Consider the following 24,933-nt stretch of genomic DNA (forward strand, 5'->3'; position numbering starts at 1 on the left):
CCATTTTACATTGTGCCACCAACAATGTATGAAGGTTCCCAATTTTCCACATCCTTGTCAACACTTCTTATTCTCATCTTTTGTTTATTACAGCTATCCTAATAAGTGTGAAACTGTATCTTACTGTGGTTTCGATTTGCCTTTCCTTAATGACCAATGATGATGAATGTTTTTTAAATGCTTTTTGGCCATTGGTATATATTCTTTGGAGAAGTGTCTTCCCAAGACCTTTGCCCATTTTAAAATTGTGGGTTTTGTTGTTGTTGTTGTTGTTCTGACCTGTAAGAATTCTTTGTATACTCTGGATCCTAAATCCTCATCAGATATATGATTTGCAGATATTTTCTACCATTCTGTAGGTTGTCCTTTCACTTTCTTAATATCCTCTGATGCACAAAGTTTTTAATTTTTATGAACTCCAATTTATCTTTTTTTTTTTTTTGCTCATATGTTTGGTGTCAAATCCAAGAATCTACTGCCAAATAGAAGGTCAAGAAGATTTATTCCTGTTTTCTTCTAATAATTTTACAACTTAGCTCTTATATTTAAGTTGTTGATCCATTTTGAATTAATTTTTGTATGTAGACTAACGTAGGGGTTCAACTTCATTTTTTTGCATTAGGTTATCCATTTGTCCCATCATGTGTGTAACAGACTGTTCTTTCCCCATTAAATGGTCTTGGCACATTTATCAAAATTCTATTGGCCATGGAAGTTTAGGTTTATTAATGGGGCTCTCAATCCTATTCTGTTTGCCTATATGTTTATGTTTATGCCAGTACCACACTCTTGATTACTGTACCTTTGTAAGTAGTTTTGATATCAGGAAGCGGGAGTCCTACAACTTTGCTTTTCTTTTCCAGTATTGTTTTGGCTACTTCAGGCCCCTTTCAATTCCATAAATATGGGGACTAGCTTTTCTATTTTAGTCAAAAAGGCCATCAGAATTTTGATAGGAATTGAAGTGAATATGTAGATCTCTTTGGGTAGTACTGACATCTTACCAATTGTAAGTCTTCCAATCCATGGACATGGCATATGTTTACATTTATTGAGGTCTTCTCAAATTATATAGTTTTATAGGTTTTTTTCTTTTCAATTTTATAGTTTTCAGTGTAGAAGTCTTTTCACATCTTTCATTAAATTTATTCTTAGGTATTTTATTCTTTTTGATTCTGTTGTAAATGGGATGGTTTTCTCAATTTCCTTTTCTGATGGTTCATTGGTGGCGTATGAAAATACAACTTTTTTTTTAAGTATAGTTGGTTTACAATGTTGTGTTAGTTTCTGGTATACAGCAAAGTGGTTCAGTTATATATATATGTAAAATACAACTGATTTTTGTGTGTTAACCTTGTATTCTATAGCTTTGCTGAACTTGTTAATTAGGCTTGGTAGTTTCTTTGTGGATTCACCTGGATTTTCTGTGTATAGAATGATGTCTGCAAACAGAGATAGTTTTACTTCTTCCTTTACAATTTAGATGCCCTTCATTTCTCTTTTGTACCAAATTGTTTCTGACTATGGCTTCCAGCACTATGTTGAATAGGACACTCTATTCACAAAATGAGTATCAAGATGAAAACAAAGAATTGAGAAAAGTAAATACTACCAAAAAAGACAAGTGCAACAATATTGAGAGCAGACTAATTAGAAGCACTGAATGGGTTTTAAAAGGGAAAAATTCATCAAGAAGAAATGTTATTAATTTCTACAGGTCTAAATAAAACAGCTTTGAAATATGTTAAGCAAAATTTGATTGAAATACATGAAGAAATGCTTCCTAACATGATCATAAATTTATTTATTATATCACTTACAGAAATGGAAATACTATGTTTTTAAAAATAATTAAGGCTTATTTCTTCTGCTGGGGTGAACACAACGGCATTTGTTCTATTAATAATATTTATACCTACATTTATATCACAGATTTAATTTTACATGTGTTAAACATATAATATAAATTAATAAATTAAAATACAGATCATTAATATAAAACAACAGGAGAATAAAATAACTATATAGAAAAATATCAAATTTTATAACCGTTTGTGTTAATTTTGGCATATTATTAAAATAGATATACACACTCACACATTAAATACTTGCTTTATGATACACAGCTTGATCACATTCAAAACTGAACTTTATGAATTAAAATGGAAGAAATCACAAAATAAAAAGCTAAATACTAGGATGTTGTAAAAATGAATATGTCCATCTAGCCATTTGTAAGCACTCTTTAAAACAGTAATTCTTGTCTAAAAGAGAAAATAAAAATGAAAATTATATGCCACTTAGAAATGAATTGACTTTCAGAACAGTAAAAAGGAAGATAAATCAAATTATGATTAAATAAGCTTGAAAAATCAATACAATAAAAAGAAATTAGCTTGAGATTAGTAAATAGTAACAGAAATTAACAAAATATAAAATAAAAAAGACACACTGAAGAAATGATTAAAAGCATAAAGCTGCTTCTTTGATTTAAAAAATAGAAAAAAAAATTGCCAAGTATAGTCAGAAAGAGACATAGCCAAAAGCATGAAGGAGATTAATTATATCATTTAGTTCTAGAAGTGAATATGCCCCAAGTTTGTGTTCTGTCTACATAGAGCAGCATACCTCAAGTTGTAGGTTTATATCTGTCAGTAGGTGTTAAGTATTTTCTTTGCATTTGTTTCTTCTATGCCTAGTTTAAACTATATAAAGCATAGATGTTAATAGTATGTTAGGTATTATAACATGCAACTTTTTTTCTGATGTGTGTGTATGTGTAGTATTTTCTGTGTGGGTTACAGACCATAAACATCTAGAAACAACACACATAAAGGGGAAAAGTAAAGTGTTTCACTTTCACTTGGGTGTGAATATTTTCCACCATAAAAAAAAAAAAAGTGAGAAGAGTGGCATTGTTTTATATTTTTGCAAATCTCTTTAATGTCCAGTTTAATAGAATATAGCTGGTATTTTATATGTGCTCCTGCACTTAACCTGTTGACATAAATAAAATCTGGCCTGACATAGATATAGAGTTAGACAATGGAGGAGTGTTTTAATAGCCTGTTCAGGTAATTGTCAACATTATCCTTTGACACTACACCAAAAATCAACAAGTGGTAATTTCTTAAAGGTTACTTATGATGTGGAATCTGGCTTTTATCTCTTGAAATCCATTTGTCTGTCTTATACTTCAATATACCCACAGATGATTTTGCAGCATTATGTGCTAATTGTTTGGAAAATACTGGTTCAATGAATTAGGCAAATCTTCCATCAACATATTTCATTATATGGTATTATAAAATCACATTCATTAAAATCATCCCCAATCTCATCACAAAGGAGTTAAGTATTGGGAAACTGTCAAGTTCATGGTGGCAGATAACTTGTTTTTCAATATTCTAATTTTTTGCTTGAAAGTCAAATTAACAAAATTACTGTCAGTTTTCTTTACTGTTTTAAAAAATCACTTCATTTTTTTACAAATGTCTACCAAATATCCAAGTCTGAGTCACCTTATTCAAAATTTGTCAGCTAATCTTTCAAATAAAATTGGTGTCCATAAAAAGGTAGCTCGTTCAGCTCACAAATCAATCATTGAAGTGCACTTCCTTGAAACAACTTCATACTTCAGCATGAAGGACTTTATGTGTATTTCTCTTTTCATCACGTAAAGTTTTTAAAAGATGTGTACATATCAATTTTAGTATCGTGGTTGTGATATTATAGTATCATTTTGTAAGACATTACCATTGGAGTAAAGTGAGTAAAGAGTACATGGGCTCTCCCTATATAATTTCCTGCAACTGTGTGTGAATCTACAGTTATCTCAAAATTAACAGTATAATTTAAAAATGTTGTATCCAAAGGTCAAGATTTAACAAAATTAATTTTTACTTTTTTATGAAGAACATTCTTAAGTGGAACTTGCATTTTTTTTTTACCACAGTAGGGGGTGGTAAAAAATACAATAATACTAGTAGTACAGTTTGGTGACATTGCCTTGATTCATGCTAGAAGCCCAGCAGTTTTATCCACAATTGTTTTTGCACCATCAATGCAAATTTCAGCACAACAGAAAAGAGCAAGTAATGTCTTAGTGTTATAATGAAATTTGTTTTGACCATGCAGGTCACTTGAAAGGGCCCCCAAACATCCTCTGACCATACTTAGGGAACCACTGATCCATAATAATAAATTAGAATTAGAATTAAATGAAACAATTACATTAAAATTTACTGCTACCCCTTTTAAAATGGAACATTTCAATGGTGACCATAACAGGCTTAACGGATTTGAAGCAATATTCATTGTTTCATACTGTTCATCATCTTTTCTTCAAAATTTTCTGCAGTATAGGCTACTACTTACCATAGGATTGGTAGGATGGGCAGTGGTTGCTCTGGGGCACATTTTCTGTCTGTTTTAAACATCTACAACTGTCACCTCGGGTTATGAAATATGGGGCACTACTGCATGGATAGTCCAGACACAGATTGAAAGACAAAACAAAAAAAAACCTCCAAGACTGAGAGGATTCACATATCTGAATACCACGTGGTGTTTGCCTCCTAATCAGTTTCCAAATTTGCACACAGATTTTAATGCTAGGCCCAGGCAGACAACTCAGGTTACCTGTCCTAATTCTGTCTCTTCTGAGAGGTTCTAGGCAGAAGGCCTGATGTGGGTTTAAGAATCAGTAGAGGTGGGCTTGGGCAGGGTCAAAGGATGGGACTTCTTTCTACCTATTTCTCAGAACATTTCCAGATCTTTCTGTTTGGTTGCTGCTCCATAGAAATGTTTCCCAGAGTTTGTATCCCTTTGAATCTATTTAAATCTTCATATACCAGCAGTGTTCTATTTTTTCCTGTTGAGAGTTTTAAACAATTTAAGGCAAAATCTTTTATTTTTTATGAAGCAATTACACTGAAAACTGAAATATTCCTTCTGAAAGCTAAAAAACTGGTGAAAGGTACATGTTTAATTTTGGAATCTTTATTTTTGTGACATGATTTTATGGAAAAGAGTAATTAAGTTCTAAGACTTAAAGAGATTAAAACTCAAAAGGTATTTTTCTGTTGAGAAAATGTAATAGCATGAGGCCAGGATTTACCATGGGGAGGGCTAAGAAGGGCAGGCCATGCCAGCTGCTCCATTTAAGATAGTATTTCATAATTTTTCACCAGGTTCTGCTCACTCCACTCAAACTTAGATTTTGAACAAAAATTATGACTCTTACACCTCATATTATTTGAGATAGTGATTCTCTAACTCAAACTCCTTTGGATATCGAGACTTTGGGACCTATGTTTATTTTTTCCCTAAACTGAAAGCCAATGACCCAACCACTGAGTATTGTACTTTAAATCCTACATCACCACTTTCTAAATACTCATATACTTTGTTCTTTTATGTTTTCAAATCTATTCTAAATACCTGTACAGAGATAAAAAGATAAGTTATTATACAATTTCTATATTTTCCTGCCTGTTCTTAGAAAACTTATTTTCCAGATAAAATTCACAGTCATTTAGTCAAGTTTCATGAAAAGAAACTGGGCCTTGGGACACGACTCTAAATGAATTTGTGGGACACTGCCATTTTCAAAGAGTATTCTCAACCAAAAAAGTAGTATATTTTACAATGGTTGGAAAAATTTAAACCAAATAATTACTAATGGGATGCTGTATGGTAACTCAAAGAAGAATAGAAAGTAATTTTATTTTATATTTCTGTATATGTGTACATACTTTCTTCATAACACTACATAGTACATTTCTAGTCTAAAAACACTAGTCAATAAAAACATTTTTAGTATGGATTCAACCTGAAAACCAGAGAAAGCCCCAGGAAGCAAGCAAAGATACGATATTTCCAAAAATGGACACCTCTTCCCAAACTTAGAGCTAGGATGCCTACAATCTTTCTTCCCTGTCAGCCTTTTGTGTAATAAAACCTTCTACCCAAGCACTATCTCTGTCCCCATGAGTTGACCATTTTCCAAACTCTCCCTGAAGCTGACTCTGCTGGGTCATGCTCTGTGGAACCAAGATTAAATCAGCCATGGTTTCTGTCTCTTGTTCTCAGAAGGTAAGACAGACATCAAGAGACGGATTCTAGAATTGCTGTTTTTGTAACATCCAGGTTACTGTGGAAGGAGTGTTCAAGTATACTTGGGAAATGATATTGGAATAGTATCAATTCTCTAATTTCAACCTACTTTATAAGTATTCTCTCCATCAAGTTACCTGAGAGACCTTCCACAACCTAGCATCCCCACTAGGGAAAGCCAGAGCCCCTGAAAATGGGCCAGCAATTCTCCTTCAGGTGGATTGGAGATGTTGACCCTTACCATTAGTCTCGTGAACACCCCCATCACACATAAGATGTCTCTACTTTAGTGTCTGGCAATGGCTGACTTATTACTAAAGCTACAGCCCTGGGTGGGACTTCTGGTGTCTCATGCAGTGTGACTATTGGCTAAAGGTTTCACTACTTGTCCACACAAGGTTTCTATCCTGAGTGTGTCCTCTGATGTCTGATGAGGTTTGATTTCCGACTAAAGCCTCGCCCACACTTCCTACAAATATAAGGCTTCTCTCCTGAATGGATCCTCTGATGTCTAATAAGGTGTGACTGCCGGCTAAAGCCTTGCCCACACTCCCTGCATACATGAGGCTTCCCCCCTGAGTGTGCTCTCTGGTGTGTAATGAGAGTTAACTTATCACAAAAGCCTTGTCCACACTCCCTGCACACAAAGGGTATATTCCCTGAGTGTGCCCTCTTGTGCCTAAACAGGTTTGGCTTCTGGCTAAACTTTCTACCACACTCCCTGCATATGAAAGGCTTTTCCCCTGAATGTGTCCTCTGGTGTGAGATGAGGGTTGACTTATCATTAAAGCCTCGCCCACACTCTGTGCATACAAATGGCTTCTCCCCTGAGTGTGTCCTCTGGTGTGTGATGAGGGTTGATTTCCGGGTAAAGGCTCTCCCACACTCCCTGCATACAAATGGCTTCTCCCCTGTGTGTGACCTCTGGTGTTTGTTGAGGTTTGACTTCAGGCTAAAGCACTGCCCACATTCCAGGCACACATAAGGTTTAACCCCTGAGTGCGTCCTCTGGTGTATCTTGAGGTTTGATTTCCAGCTAAAGTGACGCCCACATTCTGTGCACACATAAGGTTTCTCTCCTGTGTGTGTCCTTAAGTGTCTAGTGAGGTGTGACTTCTGGCTAAAGCCTTGCTCACACTCCCTGCAAACATAAGGCTTCTCTCCTGAATGTGTCCTCTTATGTCTGATGAGGTGTGAATGCTGGCGAAAGCCATGTCCACATTCCTTGCAAATGTAAGGCTTCTCCCCAGAGTGTGCCCTCTGGTGTGTGATGAGGTTTGACTTCAGGCTAAAGCTCTGCCCACATTCCTTGCACACATAAGGCTTGACCCCTGAGTGTGTCCTCTGATGTGTGAAGAGGTTTGATTTCCAAGTAAAGCCTCGTCCACACTCCTTGCACACATACGGTTTCTCCCCTGAGTGTGTCCTCTGGTGTGTGATGAGGTTTGACTTCCAGGTAAAGCCTCGTCCACATTCCCTGCACACATAAGGCTTTTCCCCAGAGTGTGTCCTCTGGTTTTTGATGAGGACTGACATACTGCTAAAGCTTTGTCCCCACTCAGTGTACATGTAAGGGGTCTCCCCTGTGTGCGTCTTCTGGAGGCTGAGCTGGTTTGACTCCTTGATAAAGCCTAGCCCAAACTCTCCATATTTGATTGCTCCAAATCCTGAGACTTCTAAACCATGTAATATTCTGTCTGTTTCCTCTAGGTTTGTCCTCTGGGCAGGGCTGGGCCCTATGTCCACCACTGTGTTGTCTTCCTTGGGCCTTACTGGCTGTTCTTCCAGGGTTCTGGACAATGCCTTTGAAGTGCTGCTTTTACTTACTCTCCCAAACAAAAGCTTGAAATCTTCTTCTCTCTCTTGAATTTCTGCTTTGTTGCTTGAGCAGGTTTGATCAAAGAGTTGCTCCTGCTGCTGTTTCTGATCTTCTGAATATTGTTTCCCTGAATGGAGATGATTTCCTGCACATAAACTTGAGAAAAACTGAGGGAGATGACTGAGCCACACATGTTGGCTGAGGGCTTGCTGACTAGAGAATGCCAGAGGACAGGAGGGACAAGGTTGAATTTCTAGCTTTGATCCTGCTGAATAAAGAATGTTTTTAGTCAAAGCAGTCATAGGTAGGGTTGCCTAGGCCATTTTGCTTTGCCCACTGGTCATTCATAATATGTTCACATCACAAGCTGTCTCCCATTCAGCCATACTTCCCAAGATCTATTTTTTATAATCCAGCCTGCAACCTGTTTTTTGTATGGCTACAATATAATATCTAAAATATCCAGTTTTCAAAGGAACAGGAAAGAGTGACACATACCTAGGGAAAAAATTGCAGCCAATAGAAACTGTTGCTGAGTGGGCCCAGATGCTGATATAGGGGGAAAAAAAAAAGAAGAGTTCAAAGCTGATACTATGAATATATTCAAAGAACTAAAGAAAACAATGTGTGAAAAATTAAAGGTAAGTATGATAACAACTTAAAATGGAGAATCTCAATAAAGAACAGAAACAATTAATAAGAAACAAAAGGAAATTATGAAATTAAAAAGTAAAATAACTAAAATTACAAAGTTACTAGAGAGATACCACAACATATTTGACTTTGTACCAGAACCAGTGAACCTGAAGATAAATCAATAGAAATTACCTAAAACAGAAGGACAGAGTTAAAGAAAGACTGAAGAAAAACAAAGAGCCCCAGAAACCTGTAAGACACCATCAGGTAAACCAAACCTATGTGTAATGGTAACTCAGGAAGGAGAAGACAGAGAGAAAAGAGCAGAAAAAAAATCTGAAGAAATTATGGTTTAAAAAGTTCCAAAATAAAAAAAAAAAAAAAAAGAACTTCCAAATTTGATGAAAAACAATCTACAGATCCAACAAGCTCAACAAACCCCAAAATAAACACAAAGAGATCCTAGCTAGACACATCATAGCCAAAATGTTGACTATCAGAAAAAAAAAGACAAAAAGGAAATCTTGAAAACAGCAAAGGAAAAATGACTCAACATGTACAAGGGGAAAAACAATATGACTAGTGCTAACTTCTCATCAGAGACAATGGAGACCAGAAGGCAGTGGAATAATGTATTTAAGGTGCTGAAATAAAAGAGAAAAGACTTCTATCTATGAAGAATTCTATTCTCACAAAACTATGCTTCAAAAGTGAAATTGAGGGAATTCCCTGGAGGTCCAGTGATTAGGACTCCAAGCTCTCACTGCTGAGGGCCCAGGTTCAATCCCTGGTCAGGGAACTAAAATCCCACAATCCCACAAGCCACATGATGCAGCCAAAAAAAAAAGAGAAATCGATATAAAGATATTCTCAGATTAACAAATACTCAGAGTATCTGTTGATAGCAAACATGCCTTATAAGAAATACTCAGTAAGTCCTTCAGGTTGAAAAGAAATGACACGAGACACTAACTCAAATCCACAAGAGGAAATGAGGGCCACCAAGGGACGTCCCTGGCAGTGCAGTGGTTAAGACTCCGTGCTTCCACTGTGGGGGGCGCAGGATTGATCCCTGGTCAGGGAACTAAGATCCCGCATGCCACGTGGCAGGATCAAAAAAAAGAAAAGAAAAGAAAGAAATGAAGGCCACTGAAACTGGTAAATATGTGGGTAAATATAAAAGATAACATATGTATATTTTCCTCTTAATTTCTCTAAAATACAAAAAACTATTATAAAAGGCAATAAATATAACACAATATTGTGGGCTTTATAATATATGTATAAATATTTTACTTGAACTAAGTTAGTATTAATTAGAGGTAGACTGTGATAAATTAAGGTGCATATTTTATTTCCTAGAGCAGCATTAAGAAATAACTCCAAAACAAATTTAAAATCAAGAGTGAAATTAAAATAGTACACTTAAATTTAAAAAAAAAAAACAATATGCCATAAAAGGGGCTAGAGAAATAAAGACATGAGACATATTAAAAATAAATAGCAAAATGACAGATTTAAACCATATCAATAATTATATTAAATATGAACAAACTGAACACTCCAAACAAAAGGCAGAGATTATCCCACTAGATTAAAAAAACAATATCAAACAATGTGCTATTTACAAGGGACACATTCTGGATCCAAAAACACAAGTAGGTTAAAAGTTAAAAGGATGAAAAAAGATATACCATGCAAACAGTAATCACAAGGGAATTGGAATGGCTACTATATTAATAGTAGACAAAATAGATTTCAAGACATGGATTATTGCTAGACAAAAAGAGGGGTATTTCATAAAGAGAAAAGGGCAATAAATCAGAAAAATAAAACAATTATAAAGGTATCCACAACTAAAAACAGAGCCCCAAAATGCATGAAACAAAAACTTACAGAACTAAAAGAAGAATTAGATAATTCAACAATATTGGAAATTACACTGTTCTATTCTCAATAATAGAAACAACTAGGCAGAAAATCTCCAGGGATACAGAAAACTTAATAAATCAACTTGACCAAACTGACATGTATGGAACATTCCATCCAATGACTGCAGAATGCATATTCTTTTTAAGTGCACATAGACCATTCTTCAGAACAGATCATATACTAGGCCAAAAAACAAATATCAATAAACTTAAAAACATTAAAGTTATATAAAGCATGTTTTTCTACCACAAAGGAATGAAATTAGAAATCAACAAATGAAAGAAAGATGGATAATCCACAAATATGTAGAAATTAAACAAGATACCTCTAAGTAACTCAGGGACAGAGAAGAAATCAGAAGAGAAATTGAAACATATTTTGAACAGAATGAAAACAAAACCCAGCATAATAAAATTTATGGGATGTAGCTAAAGAAGTGATTAGAGAGAGATTTATAGCTTTAAATGCCTGCATTAAGGAAGAAGAATGGTTTCAAATCAACTGTCTAAGTTTCTATCTTAAGAAATTACAAAAAGAGCAAATTAATAAATAAGCAGAAGGAAAGAAATAATACACATTTATAAAAAATTAATCAAATAGAAAACCAGAATGAGTAGAGAAAATCAATGAAATTAAAAGTTGATTTTTGAAGAGATCAACAAAATTGAACAATCTTTAGCTAGAATGAACAAGAAAAAATAGAGAAGACAGAAATTACCAAATCAAGAAAGAAAGAGGGAACATCATTACTGACCTCACAGAAATTAGAAGGATTAAAAGGGAGTAGTATAAACAACTTTATGCCAACAACTGGACAACAAAGGCAAAACAGAAAAATTCTAGAAAAACACAAACTATCAAAACTAACCCAATAAAAACTAGAGTATCTGAATAGACCTGTAACAAGTAACAAGACTGAATTAGTAATTAAAAGTCTTCACACAAAGACAAGCCCTTGTTCAAGTGTCTTTACTGGGGGATTCTAACCAATATTTAAAGAAGAAATGATACAAATTCTTCACAAGTTCTTACAAAAAATAGAGGAGAGAAAATTTCACCACTCATTATATGTAGTCATTATCCTGATACCAGAGCAGACAAAGATATCAAAAAGAAAGTAAAATACAGATAAATACCCTTCATGAACAGAGGTGAAAAAAATCCTTAACAAAATATTAGCAAACTAAATCCAGCAGCAAGTTAAAAAGAATTATACATTATAATAAAGTAGGATTTATTCCAGGAATGCAAAGCTCATTTAACATCTGAAAATCAATTAATGAAATACACCATACTAACAAAATAAAGACAAAAACTACATGAACATCTCAACAGATGCAGAAATATCTAACAAAATCCAATACCCATTCTTAGTAAAAATACTCTACAAACTAGGAATTGAATGGAACTTCCTCAACCTGATAAAGGGCATCTACATAAAACCTACAGCTAACATAATATTTAATGATAAAAGACTGAATATTTTCCTCTAAGTTCAGAAACCAGACAAGAATGTCTGTTATCAACAACTCCATTCTACACTGCACTGGAAGTTCTAGCCAAAAGGCTAAAGGAGGGGAGTAGCAGAACAAGGAAGAGAAGTTAAAGACATCTAAATTGGAAAGGAAGAAGTAAACCTCTCTTTTGTTCACAGATTATATGATCCAGGAGGTACAAAATTCCAAGGAATCCTCAATAAAGAGACAATAAGTAATCATTGTATTTAGTAAGGTAATATGATAAAAGCTCAAAACACAAAAATCAATTGTATTTCTACATACTAGCAATGAACATTCCACAAATGAAATTAAGAAAACAATACCATTCACAATAACATAGATAATAATAAAATATTGAGGAATAAATTTGACACAAGACATGTAAGGCGAACATTTTAAAACATTGCTGAGAGAAATTAAAGTCCTAAATAGACAACCATAGATTAGAAGACTCGATATTATTAAAACGGTGATTCTCCCTAAATTGACTGATAGATTCAATGCAAACCCTATCAAAACGAGAGTAAGCTTGTTTTGTTTTGTAGAAATTGACAATCTGAACCCAAAATTTATGTGTCAATTCAAAAAACATAGAATAGCCAAAATAATTTTGAAAAAGTTAGAGTATTTACACTCCTCAACCTCAAAACTTTATAACACCCCAGTAATGAAGATAGTGTGCTGTTGTCATATGAAGAAACATAGAGATCAATGGAACAAAATTAGGAGTCCAGAAATGAATCATTTACAGTCAACTGATTTTCGACAAAGGAGCCACGGCAATTAAATGAGGGAAAGCATACTATTTTTTTTTTCTTAACACCCTCATTGGAGCACAATTGCCCCACAATGGTGTGTTAGTTTCTGCTCTATAACAAAGTGAATCAGCCACACATATACACACATCCCCACATCTCCTCCCTCTTGCGTCTCCCTCCTTCCCTCCCTATCCCACCCCTCCAGGTGGTCACAAAGCACCGAGCTGATCTCCCTGTGCTATGTGGCCGTTTCCCACTAGCTATCTATTTTACATTTGGTAGTGTATATATGTCCATGCCACTCTCTCACTTCATCCCAGCTTACCCTTCCCCTTCCCCGTGCTTTCAAGTCCATTCTCTACATCAAGCATACTATTTTTAACAAATACTGCCAGGACAATTGAATATTCATATGCAAGAAAATGAATTTAGACTTTCACCTCACATGACACATAAAAATTAACTAAAAATGGATCACAGCCCTAAGTGTAAAAGCTAAAAGTATAAAACTTCTAGAAGAAACCAAAGAAGAAAATCTATGTGGCCTCGAGTTAAGCAAACTTCTTAGTTATACCACAAAAAGCACAATCCATTAGAAAATTGTTAAATTGAACATCATCAAAATTTAAAGCCTTTATGCTTGAAAAGACACCATTAAGAGAATGAAAAGACAATCCACAGACTTGTCTTTTTTCTGAAACTTCATTTCATAGTTGAAAATAATTGAAAATCCTGTATCTGATATAGGACTTGTGTCTAGAATATATGAAAAATTCTTACAACTCAGAAAGAAGACAAACAATCCAACTTAAAAATGGGCAAAAGAACTGAGTAGCTATTTCACCAAAGAAGATATGCAAATGGTTAATAAGCACATGAAAAGATTAACATTATCAGTCATTAGGGAAATGCAAATTAAACCACAATGCAATACCACTACATACCCACTAGAATGTCTGTAATCAAAATTAGAGACAATTCCAAGTGCTGGCAAGGATGTAGAGAAACTGACACTCTAAAACACTGCTACTAGAAAATGCAAAAATAGAAAATATAAACATAATAGAAATGTAAAACATAAATGCTAATAGAAATGTACAGCCACTTGGGAAGATAATTATGCAGTTTCTTAAAAGGTTAAACATAAACATACCATACAATCCAGAAATTCTACTCCTAGTTATCTACCCAAGAGAAATGAAAACATATGTCCACATCAAGACTGGTACATGACTATTCCTAGCAGCACTATTCACAATAACCAAAAAGTGGACAATCCAATTCACATCAACCTGTGAATAGCTAGACAAAATGTGGTATATCAATACAATGGAATATTATATGGCAATAAAAAGGAATGAATTACCAGTACATGCTGCAACATGGATGAACCTTAAAAACATTATGTATTGAAGCCAGATACAAAGACAAATATATATTTTATGAGACCATTTATATAAAATGTCCAGAAACAGCAAATCTATAGAGACAGCATACCATTGGTTTCCTGGAGCTCAAATGGGAGGAGAAATAGATGCAAATGGGCACAAGGTAACTTTTTAGAGTGATGGAATGTTCTAAAGTTGTGTGGATGTGATAATCACAGAACTCTAAAAGTTTACTCAAAATAATTGAACTGTACACTTACAATAAGTAGATTATGGTATATAAGTTATAACTCAATGAAGCTGTTAAAAAAGGAGCTGTGGAACTGTATACTTCTAAAGAGAGGTATTGAAATGGTCTATATTAAGAGAGACTAAATAGATATGCCATGTAAATGCACTACTGGGTCATGTTCTGGAGAGGAAAAAATATTACTGTGTCTACTGACAATTATGAGAGGTAGATGATAGGTATTAGATAAAATTATTGTGTTGAAGTTAAGTTTACTGAAGTTGATAGCTGTACTGTGGTTATATGAGAATATCACCATTCTTAGAAAATCTTTTAACATACATCCACATATGAACCTACATATACACACACACACAAATATACGTATGGTGGAGGGAGAAGGGAGAGCATGCACACAAGAGACACACAAGCCAATGATAAAGCAAACTGGGGGAAATATTAGTAGGTGATTTTATGATGCCATTTTATAAAAACATATATGCCATATATATTTATACATATATGTGTATGTGTAGAGGACATAAGAATGTTCTTTGTACTATTTTTATTTTTGAAAATTTTCTGTAATTTTGAAGTAATTTCCAAATATCAAGTCAAAAATAAATAGGATGAAGCCCACTTCTGAAAATGGCAGCAGACTGAACTGGTCACAAGTATCCCCCGCAGAAAACAATGCCAAGTGAGAGGAAGGGAGGCTTCCTGGTGGAGGGAAGCGACAAGGAAACCAGGAAAGTCCCTCCCTTAACTGACGATGATATTCTGGAAAAGAGGTCATGCCAGGCAGCCTTACCAGGGACCTAGGGGCCTAGAAAAGAGCTTCCTCCCAGTACCTGAGAGATGCCTCATCCTTCCCTACCTGCCATGCTGCAGACGGTTCCAACTACCCTGTGTCACACTCACCTGGACAGAGAACCAGCGGACGTTGTCTCTCCTCTATCCAGGGCTCTTCCCCTCGCTCCAGCTGAGAAATGAGTTTTGGTTTGGAAAATGGAATTTCTGCTCATAAGGAAAGAAAAAAAGGAGACTCTTGGTTATGAGCTCAAGGGGCCATTCCAGAACTCAGAGCCAAAATGGTGAGGGAAACCCAGAGGGTGATACAGAGGACCTAGTGAACTCTCTGCAGTAGAAGGGTTAAGTAAGAAAAGGTGACTCCAATCAGAAAAACAGCATATTAACACGGTGAATGAAAATCTCCTGGGTTTGGGGCAAGATAAAGTAAGAAAAAAAAATGCAGAGTGGCATACACAATATGAATAAATCTACCTGCTTTCAACTCTACTGAATCCAGAGCCACCTGAGGAAAAAGGTAAATTTTTGTTTTGAAGCCCAACCCTAAGACAAAGCTGCTTTGTGAGTAGCCTTTCTTCGTGACATACAGAAAATACTCTGTGAGCCAGACTTTAAGTGCTACGGGAAGCCCTTCTTACCTAGTGAGACCAAGTGGTTATAAGTCTCCAGCATCACCTCCCTGTGCAAGGTCCTCTGAGCAGGGGTCAACAACCTCCATTCCTCCTGGGTGAAGTCCACAGCCACATCCCCGAACGCCATGAACGCCTTTTAACACAAAACACACCTCTGCTCATCCAGGAGTCTGCCTTCTCCACACCTCAGGATGAGAGATCAAAAGGCATCCCTGAGGAGGTAGAGAAGATTTCTAGACCTGACTATGGATGATGAATAAAGGGTAACAGAATATACCACTCTAAAATATGCCACTTTGGCATAAGGATTATTTTGAGCTGAAGGCAATTAATAAGCAGACACAAGAAAAGCTCTCTGCCCTCTCCCATTTGCCTAAAAGCAGAACATAAATTTGCAAAGGTGTCCCCCTTCCCCTCTCTACCAGGAGGACAGAAATTAATCACAAGATACAACTCTAGACCCTTATCAGCCCAGGGATCGGCGCCAGAGAAATCTACATAGCAAATCTTTACTAACTAGCCCTTATCTTCCATTAGTTCCCCCATATATTATTAACCTTCCCACAATTTGCTGCCTAGAAACTCAAAGTCCTTTTCCTTTGTCTTGTCACATCTCTAAAGTTATTGCTATTTTGTTAAGATGCTATATAAGTTCAAGTTCTAACCACCCCTTTTGAGTTACCCATCACCGAGTACTCCCATGTGTGTATGCATGATGCACATGTTAATAAATTTCCAATTGTTTTTCTCTTGTAAATATGTCTTTTGTCTAATGTACAGCCAATGAAAAAAAGAATTTTTCTCCTCCCATACATGACCTTCGTGCCAATAGTTCAAAGACCATTACTCTCCCATCTCTATCCAGCCAGCATCATTGTGCACCTATCACTGTCAACATGCTAGGCTCACTGCCATGGGGGATAAAAGCAAAAGTTCTTCCACATTGGGAGCTTTAAATCTAAGCAGGAAGAGGAGGAAGACATCATACACACTACATTAAAAGAATAATCCTCTTGCTGAGTTTGAAGAATTTCAGAGACTACTTGGTCTAAGCATTTATGTTCTACATGAAGCAGCTCAGCCTCTGGGGCAGGGGATGAATAACCCACCACTACGTATACTTCAGGCAGGGCTCACTCCTTCCCCTCCCTCACACTGCCACTTGCGCTGCTCAGGCCTGAGGAATGGAAGTGGATGGTGGTGAAGAGCCTGGATTCAAAACACTCTGCCTGGATTTGGAACCTACCTGTCCCCAACTAGTGTACCCTTAGGCAAATTAGTTAACCTCTCAGCACCTCAGTTTCTTCTTCTCTGAACTGAGAATAACAGTGCTTATCTCCCAGGTTGTGCTGAGGATCAGATGAGTTGATAAATGTAAGGACTCAGACAACTGACTGCTCCACACAGTAAGTGTGTGGTGAGGTTTTTTTGTTTTGTTTTTTTGGTTTTTGTTTTGTTTTTGTCCGTGCCGCGCAGCTTGCAGGATCTTAGTTCCCCAACCAGGGACTGAACCCACACCCTCGGCGGTGAAAATGCCGAGTCCTAACCACTGGACCGCCAGGGAATTCTCTGTGTGGTGTTTTAAATTACGGATTCCTGGGTCCCACCACAAATCAATAAAATCAGACTCTTCAGGGATAAGGCTTTTATACTTTTAAGGGCTCCTATGTATAGTCATGGTTGCAAATCACTGGGTCAGAGGAATCTGGAGAGGGAGGGGTCACTGTAGGATACAGAGATCAGAAATGGTTTCATGAGAGGGCAGTATGATCTTGGTCTTAAAGGCTAGGCAGGATTCAAAGGATGAAGGAGCGAGGCAGGCTAGGTACTCCAGACAAGGCATGTGAGATGGGAGGGAATAAAGAATGAAAAGTGGCTAGTTGGGAAAGAGAGCAGGCAGGTTGTAGCAGCCTACAGAGAGTCTGAAAGGTCAAAGGAATATAAAACTCTGTCCTCTACTGTGCATGTAAGGCAATATTTGAATACTACCCTTGAACTGATGGTAGAGGACTACACATGTGAATAGACAGGTGGTAAAGCACATGTTGCAAAATACTCATTATTGAATCTAGGTGGTGGGTATATGAACGTCAAGGTACAAGTCTTTGTATTTTTTTTTTTTATGTTTGAAGCTGTTCATAATTAAATGTTAGAGAGAAAAAGACTATTCACTCATTCAAGTTCCTGCCCAGTCCCTGTAGTGATCTGATCTTATAGATCCTCCTCAGAATAAACACACACACACATACCCTGAAAATCTCTGACAAAGAAGCTATGTTACAGACCAACCTACATTATTTCAACAAGTTTAATACAACTGGTATTCCTGCAGCTCTAGAAAGATTCATGGTTTCTTTGTCTGAGACCCATGCATGTAGGGAGGGTGTGGTAAACACTAACTGGATGATCCATTTCAAACCTCTCCCACTGAGTAGCAACACAGCTAGCAGTCTGGGGAACTAATTTAGGATAAAGAAAAAATACCTAATGAATTCTCACATCCGACTAAACAGATCTCCTGAAAGCCTGTTAAAAGCTTCAGTTGGATGCTTCTAGCTAGCTTCTATACATGATAATGTATAGAAAGAGAAGAGTTAAAGAAGCAACTAAGCAGTTTGCAAGCATAATTTAGAGGAAATATAGACAAGCCAGGACTTGCTGGGTTGGAAAATAAAACTGTTTTACATCTCCAGTCTCTCCAGCCAGCAAGAGTCTCAAAATAAGAAATGGCCTCAGGGTAAAGATCAAGAGTTTGGCTAAAAGACCCAAATGTTATGACCTCTGAAATTGTTAAGGTGATGCCTAGTAGACAAAAGGGCTTCTGAGATTCTTACAGGTATTGTCCCACAGCACTGACACCCTGCCCAAAGATGAGAGGCCTATCTGGAAAGGAAATGTGATTGTAGCTTTTTGTTTAATAGAGTAATATAATCTGATACATGGGAAACCCAAAGAGTTTTTAAAGAAGCCATATCAGGGCTTTCCTGGTGGCACAGTGGTTAAGACTCTGCCTGCCAATGCAGGGGACATGGGTTCGAGCCCTGGTCCGGGAAGATCCCACATGCCACGGAGTAACTAAGCCCGTAAGCCACAACTACTGAGCGTGCGCTCTAGAGCCCATGAGCCACAACTACTGAGCCTGTGCCCCACAACTACTGAAGACCACGTGCCTAGAGCCCATGCTCTGCAACAAGAGAAGACACTGCAATGAGAAGCCCGCGCACTGCAACAAAGAGTAGCCTCTGCTCGCCGCAACTAGGAAAAGTCCACGCACAGCAACGAAGACCCAATGCAGCCAAAAATATATAAATAAAATAAAATAAAATTTAAAATATATATATATATACTCTAAAGAAGTCATATCAGTTTGACTAAAAGGGCTGGAGACAGTTCAAAATGAAGAGGCCTCCTATATGCCTCCAACTCCTCCCCTTTCTGAATGGGAGTGTATATTGCAGTTTTCCTGTCCATGTCTCACCACTGTGTGCTAGGTGGGTAGCTGGGGGTAGAGGGAAACAAATAAATTGTCTTTTTAGTATACATCTCTGACTCAAAAGGAGTTTCACTGAAGAAGCCTTAGCCACATCCAGACTGATATACATATGATACTGGACTTTGAGGATGAAACTTCTGGGGATCTTGGGAGGGGAGTGAGTTTATCTTGCACAAGGGAAGGACATGGATCACTGGGACCAGAGGGTAGTTACAGTAATGAACCCCACTGTATAACGTCTCCCTATATCTACACCCTTGTGTTAGTCCCTTCCAAAACTCAGCACTTGGCTATGTGCCTTGCTTTGATCAAAGCGACATTAGCAAACATAACAACGAGCTGAGGCTTAAAACGTGCTTGTCCATTGCGGTTGTCCTCTCTCTTGCTGTGTAGGGAAACCCAAGACCATCATTTGATCAAGCCTAAGCAGAGTCTCTAGAACAAACCCAAGCCTACATGGAAAAGAACCAAGAAAAACCAACACACCTGAGACAACCAGCTTGGTAACTGTCATGCATGGATAGTCACCCAGCCCCAGTCAAACCACCAGCTGACTGCAGCAACAAGAGCACAAGTGAAACCTGCAAAACATCCATCTGTGCCCAGCTCAAAATGCTGACTTATCAAATTGTGTGCTAATAAATTATTTTTGTTTTTCTTTTTAAATAATTATTTATTTATTTGGCTGCACCGGGTCTTAGTCGCAGCACTCGGGATCTTCGTTGCCGTGTGTGAGATCTTCGTTGCAGCATGCGGGATCTTTTAGTTGCTATATGCGGGACCTTTTGTTGCAGCATGCAGGATCTAGTTCCCTGACCAGGGATGGAACCCAGGCCCCCTGCATTGGGAGCACGGAGTCTTAACCACTGGACCACCAGGGAAGTTCCTAAATTATTTTGTTTTAAGTCAGTAAGTTTTGGGTAGTTTGTTATGAAGCAAAGGCTAACCTATACATTGATAAAGGAGTCACGTTATATGAAAAATACTTTGCAAGTAATATTAACCTTGAGATCAAGGTTAATTGATTGCCAAGATGCTCATGCTGTCACAAACTCCTAAGAGAGATTCAGACAGCAACAGATTCAGTCCTCCCATTTCTCACTGCCTCCCAGGCATGAAGTCATTAGGTGATAGAGGATAGATTTATTTGAATGACTTGAATAGTTATTTTTCTGCCTTTTTCCAGCCAAGTGCCTAAAAAGTGAATCTAATCTAAATTAAAGGTGTATATGAGATTACTCCACTGTGCTGGCAATAAACACATTTTCAGAATGAATAATCAGAACATGATGTCATAAACAGAACACATTTGAAGTGAAGACTGCCCTGAATATCTAAGACACTGTTGTTGAGACACTGAAGGAAGACTTCTGAACAGAAAAGTGATGTTACTGTAATGTTTGGGGGAGGTGAGGATTACAGATGCAATGGGTAGCAAAGGAACATATCAACATGGGGAAACAAATCAGGACATTATTGTGAACATTCACATGAGAGAAGAAGAAGATCTCCACTGGCAGGTCTACCCTGGGAATGTAACACTGCACAGTGTAACAAAAACAAAAAAACTGCACAATGTAAAGTGAAACATGGTGATGGAACAAGGGAATCTCAAAAAAGGAAGAAATAATTGATAGGATCACATGTTTTAGAACAAGCAGGGTTCCAAAGCTCCAACTGGTGTGAGTGCTCACTGCTTCAAAATATTTATTTCTGGTCACCTTGTCATATTTTAGTTTTGAGAATAAATACAAATCTATAAAAGAATTTCATGCACAAAGTTGATCACAGAAGCATTATTTGCAACAGTTAAATATTGGGAACAAGTTAAATGTTCCCCCAAATTGAGAACTAATGGATTGGATCATTCACTCAAAGCACTAATATTGAAATCGCTTTCAGTTGGATAAATGTTGGTTGTTCCTTCTTCATCTATTAAAAAATGGGTCTGAGTAGATATAATGTCACTAGCTTTAATACAATACCATCTTATCATTAAGGTCTATCAAAATGTATGTATGTAGGGGTGTGTGTGTGTGTGTGTGTGTATGTATATAAAATTAACCAAATTCCAATGATAAAGAAATCTAAAAATAAAGTGCAAGACTCATAAGTGTGCAGGCTGTGCTTTACACATCATTGAATGTAGTCTATCAAGAGTTCTGCAAACAGTAAACATTCAGCAAATTTGTTCAATGGAATCAAGGAGAAAATACTAAGAATTAGTAACATCATGTGCCTGCCAGCCCAACTCATTTGTTACAAATTCTACTTTACCCTCTCAGGCAGTGATAGCTAATATCCTACTGTATATTTGCTTAAATTGTTTTGTGTAATTCAGATGTCATGCATATTAGAGTACCTGGAAATTCTCCTCAAACACCCTGAAATATGTGGTTAATTACATGCCCCAAATAACATATCAAAACAAACAGAAACTCCCTTGTTACTTATTAGTTCCTTCAAATTAATTTCTTTAAGGTATGGTTCCTCCAGGCACCAAACATATCATGTGTGCCAGCTACTCCTCTAGGCACAGAGGTTTCATCTTAAACAACTTATCAGTTCAAATGCTTGTGCACTTTGATCAAGTTTTCATAATGCTTTTTTTTCTTTTTTCTTTTTTAAAGTATTAAGGGCAGGAAAAGTCAGCTCACACAAATTTCTGGCTTTTCCCAGAAAATCAGAATGCTTCCCTAGTAACATTATGAGTGGTGAAGAAAGTACACACAAAAGATTCAATGTTACCTTAGGAAATGCCCCAGATTTCCTATGCATTCTTGGTACTAACACTTTTCAGATGAATATAATATTTTACAAATGAGAAATGCAGAACTCTCAAAGTTGTTCTGATAATGCTTAGGAAATTGTAAATCTCTAACACGGAGACCAGGATTAAGAATAAATCAAGAAGGCTTCCCTGGTGGTGCAGTGGTTAAGAATCCGCCTGCCAATGAAGGGGACACGGGTTCGATCCCTGGTCCAGGAGGATCCCACATGCCGTGGAACAACTAAGCCTGTGCACCACAACTACTGAGCCTGCACTCTAAAGCCCATGCTCCGCAACGAGAGAAGCCACCACAATGAGGGGTCCGCGCACCACGGCGAGGAGCAGCCCCTGCTCGCCGCAACTAGAGAGGGCCCATGCACAGCAATGAGGACGCAACTCAGCCAAAAATAAATAATTAAAATAAATAAATGTATTTAAAAAAATAAGAAATCAAGACAATGAAGGCAGATCTGAAATAACCAAGTTAGTGCATATCAAAAATGATAGTAAACAAGCCTGGCAACTGTGTTGGTGCTCAATAAATATCAGTCACATTCAATTAAGTCAAACTCATCATAGTCACCATTCTCAGGGGTTAGAAAGTTTCCCCTTAAGTTCCTATATGCCTATAGCTCTGATTTCCTATGTCAAATCCCTTCTCAACATCCTTCAAAATCTATCTTACTCAAAGACAAAGTCTACACTCCTCAGCCTGGCACTCAACCTGGCCACCCAGACTCAGAGGTGGAAAACGAAAATCCTTCAGGGGCCAGGCAGGTAATAAAAATGAGAGAGACAGGCAAAACGTTAGATTTCAATGGTTTCAACCTCAGTATGGAGGATACTGTGGAAACTACAGCAAATAGACTGCAGGACCTGTCCAAATGATGCAGACACTGTTCAGCTCAAATTCCCTGACACCAAAGTAGAGTGCAGTTTATTTTCTGAGAGGCAAGCAATCCAGAATTTTTGGTGAAATCTCCCCATTGTCAGATGCTGAAAATGCTCTCAAATGTAAAATTCAGGTCAGACCATACCATGTACTAGTGAAGATAGTCTGTATCTTCACCAGTACATTATTTAAAAATCAACCTAAAATACGATCTTCCCACACTGTGTTAAGGGCAGTGTGCCCAGTGGCCCAGCCTCAGACTAATCATTCTTCCTGCCCTCCCACTGGTATGTCTTCACCAACTCTCCAATTTACCAGACTCGCAGGGGTAGTTCAAACAGCCCTACTTCTCCTGGAAGTCCTCCCCAGCCACTTCAGGCCACAGTCTACTCTGCTGTCCCTGCCTTTCATCCTTATCACTGGACAATTAAGCCTGGATGTCCCTGTATTTTTATTTAAATTGCTCCATGTGTGTTGTTCACAATTAACTACTTCGAGGATGACTGAAGTATGGATGGAGCAGAAAGAAATGTTGAGGGAAACTCCATGTAAGCCACTCCTCCAGGACCAGGAAAGAGTTTGCCCAATACCAACAAGGCAGCCTCCAGAGCAAGAAAAGGGAATGGATTCATCCTCTTGACAGCCAAGATGGAATTTTACGGAAATTCTCACCTCTTTTTTGGCTTTCAGGAGCCCCGTGGCCATTCTCCTGATCTCCTGAGTGCTCTCCCTGAAGAAGGGCAAAGTCTCAGAAGGCAGATCTGAGGATGTGAAGAGATATAAGAGCATGCCTAGTTGGAAAACCCCTCCCAAGTGCAGGCGGGGTGTGCTCCAGAGCCCCACTACTGGGGATTGGGAGTGTCACAGAATTCACCACCACAAGCCAATTCCCATCTAGACCCCTGGAGAAAGGGCCCAGGGTGACCGAGCACCCTCAAGCTCAGCCCCAAGCTCTGGCCAGAGAGTGAAGCCCATATCCCCCAGCAGCGGAGTAAGGGTTTGTCCCTAAGGCAGACTGTGTCGTCGTGAGTAAAACCGGGACAAGCATGGGGACGTGCTGAGTGGACGAGGCAGTGACTATTGGGCACTCACGGAACGCGGGGTGCACGTTACCGATCCTGAGGCTGAAGCTCGGGAACCAAGAGCAGAGGTTTGAGAAGGACCCGAATACTGTTGTCTACCCCGTTGCTAACCGGCCTAATGGGCGGACTCCACCGGCCGGAAGTGTTCCTGTTACGCCAACTCCTCACGCTAAGGGGCGAGCGGAAGGGAGGGCGGAAGTGGCCGCAGAGGCCTCTGGAGAGTGTAGTCTTGGGATGGAGAGGAGAGGGGCGTGGGCTTCTCCATCGCAGGGTGACTCTCACATCCACCTCTTATACAGCCAAATTTAGGAGCCCGTTGTTAAGGTGCCCAGACCGCAAGGTTCACCAGTTTCTCCGCCGAGGGCCAATGAGATCTGCAGGCCACGAGAGCGTCGCGGACACCCCCGAGAAGCCTAGGAAATGTGGTCCTGGAGCCCGGTGTTGCGGCGGCGGGTGACCAGACTGTGCGCACTGACCTTCAGCGGCGCGGGGGAGCTAAGCTTCCCCACCAAAGTCTCCACTGGTGTCCCCTTCCCGGAGCTGAAACCAGGGTCGGCACGGGCTGGACCAGAGGCGGGCCGATGTGGGCGCGGCTCAGAGTAAAGCACTTGGAGGGTGGGGAAGCGGGGTGATGCTGTGTTGGGACTCCCAGATAGGAGCGACACCGGCTTTACGTCCCCGAGGTTGGGAGGGGGCGCCAGTATAGACAGGGAACACCAAGGCTGTTTTCGGAGAGAGCGGGATTGGCTTGGGCCAACTTGGAATGGCGGTGGGAGTGGCTTTCGTCTTGTGTGCCCGGGATTTTGAGGAGTGGAGAGGCTGGACTTGGGTAAAGAGGAAAAGGTTCCCTGGTAGTAGTAGTATAATGAAGCCCCG

The 24,933-nt window shown here is 38.4% G+C and overlaps 1 protein-coding gene across 7 annotated transcripts; it reads right to left on the minus strand.

Annotated features, from left to right (window-relative positions):
• Positions 1-1,789: 1,789 nt before the first annotated feature.
• ZNF875 (zinc finger protein 875) lies at positions 1,790-24,933 on the minus strand. Of its 7 annotated transcripts, none has more exons than XM_082439320.1 (6): positions 24,089-24,933; positions 23,648-23,705; positions 15,827-15,953; positions 15,300-15,395; positions 8,435-8,485; positions 1,790-8,204 (listed from the first exon to the last, which is right to left on the minus strand). In XM_082439320.1, exons 2-6 carry the CDS (start codon positions 23,678-23,680, stop codon positions 6,520-6,522), a joined length of 1,992 nt encoding a protein of 663 aa, XP_082295446.1. In that variant the 5' UTR covers positions 23,681-23,705; positions 24,089-24,933; the 3' UTR covers positions 1,790-6,519. The 7 variants fall into 7 exon arrangements, with proteins under 7 accessions (XP_082295446.1, XP_082295444.1, XP_082295447.1 ...); XM_082439318.1 differs by having other exon boundaries at positions 23,648-23,736; XM_082439321.1 differs by having other exon boundaries at positions 24,068-24,933.

This window comes from Balaenoptera physalus, assembly GCF_965194825.1.
Source record: "Balaenoptera physalus genome assembly, chromosome: 19".
NCBI lineage: Eukaryota > Metazoa > Chordata > Mammalia > Artiodactyla > Balaenopteridae > Balaenoptera > Balaenoptera physalus.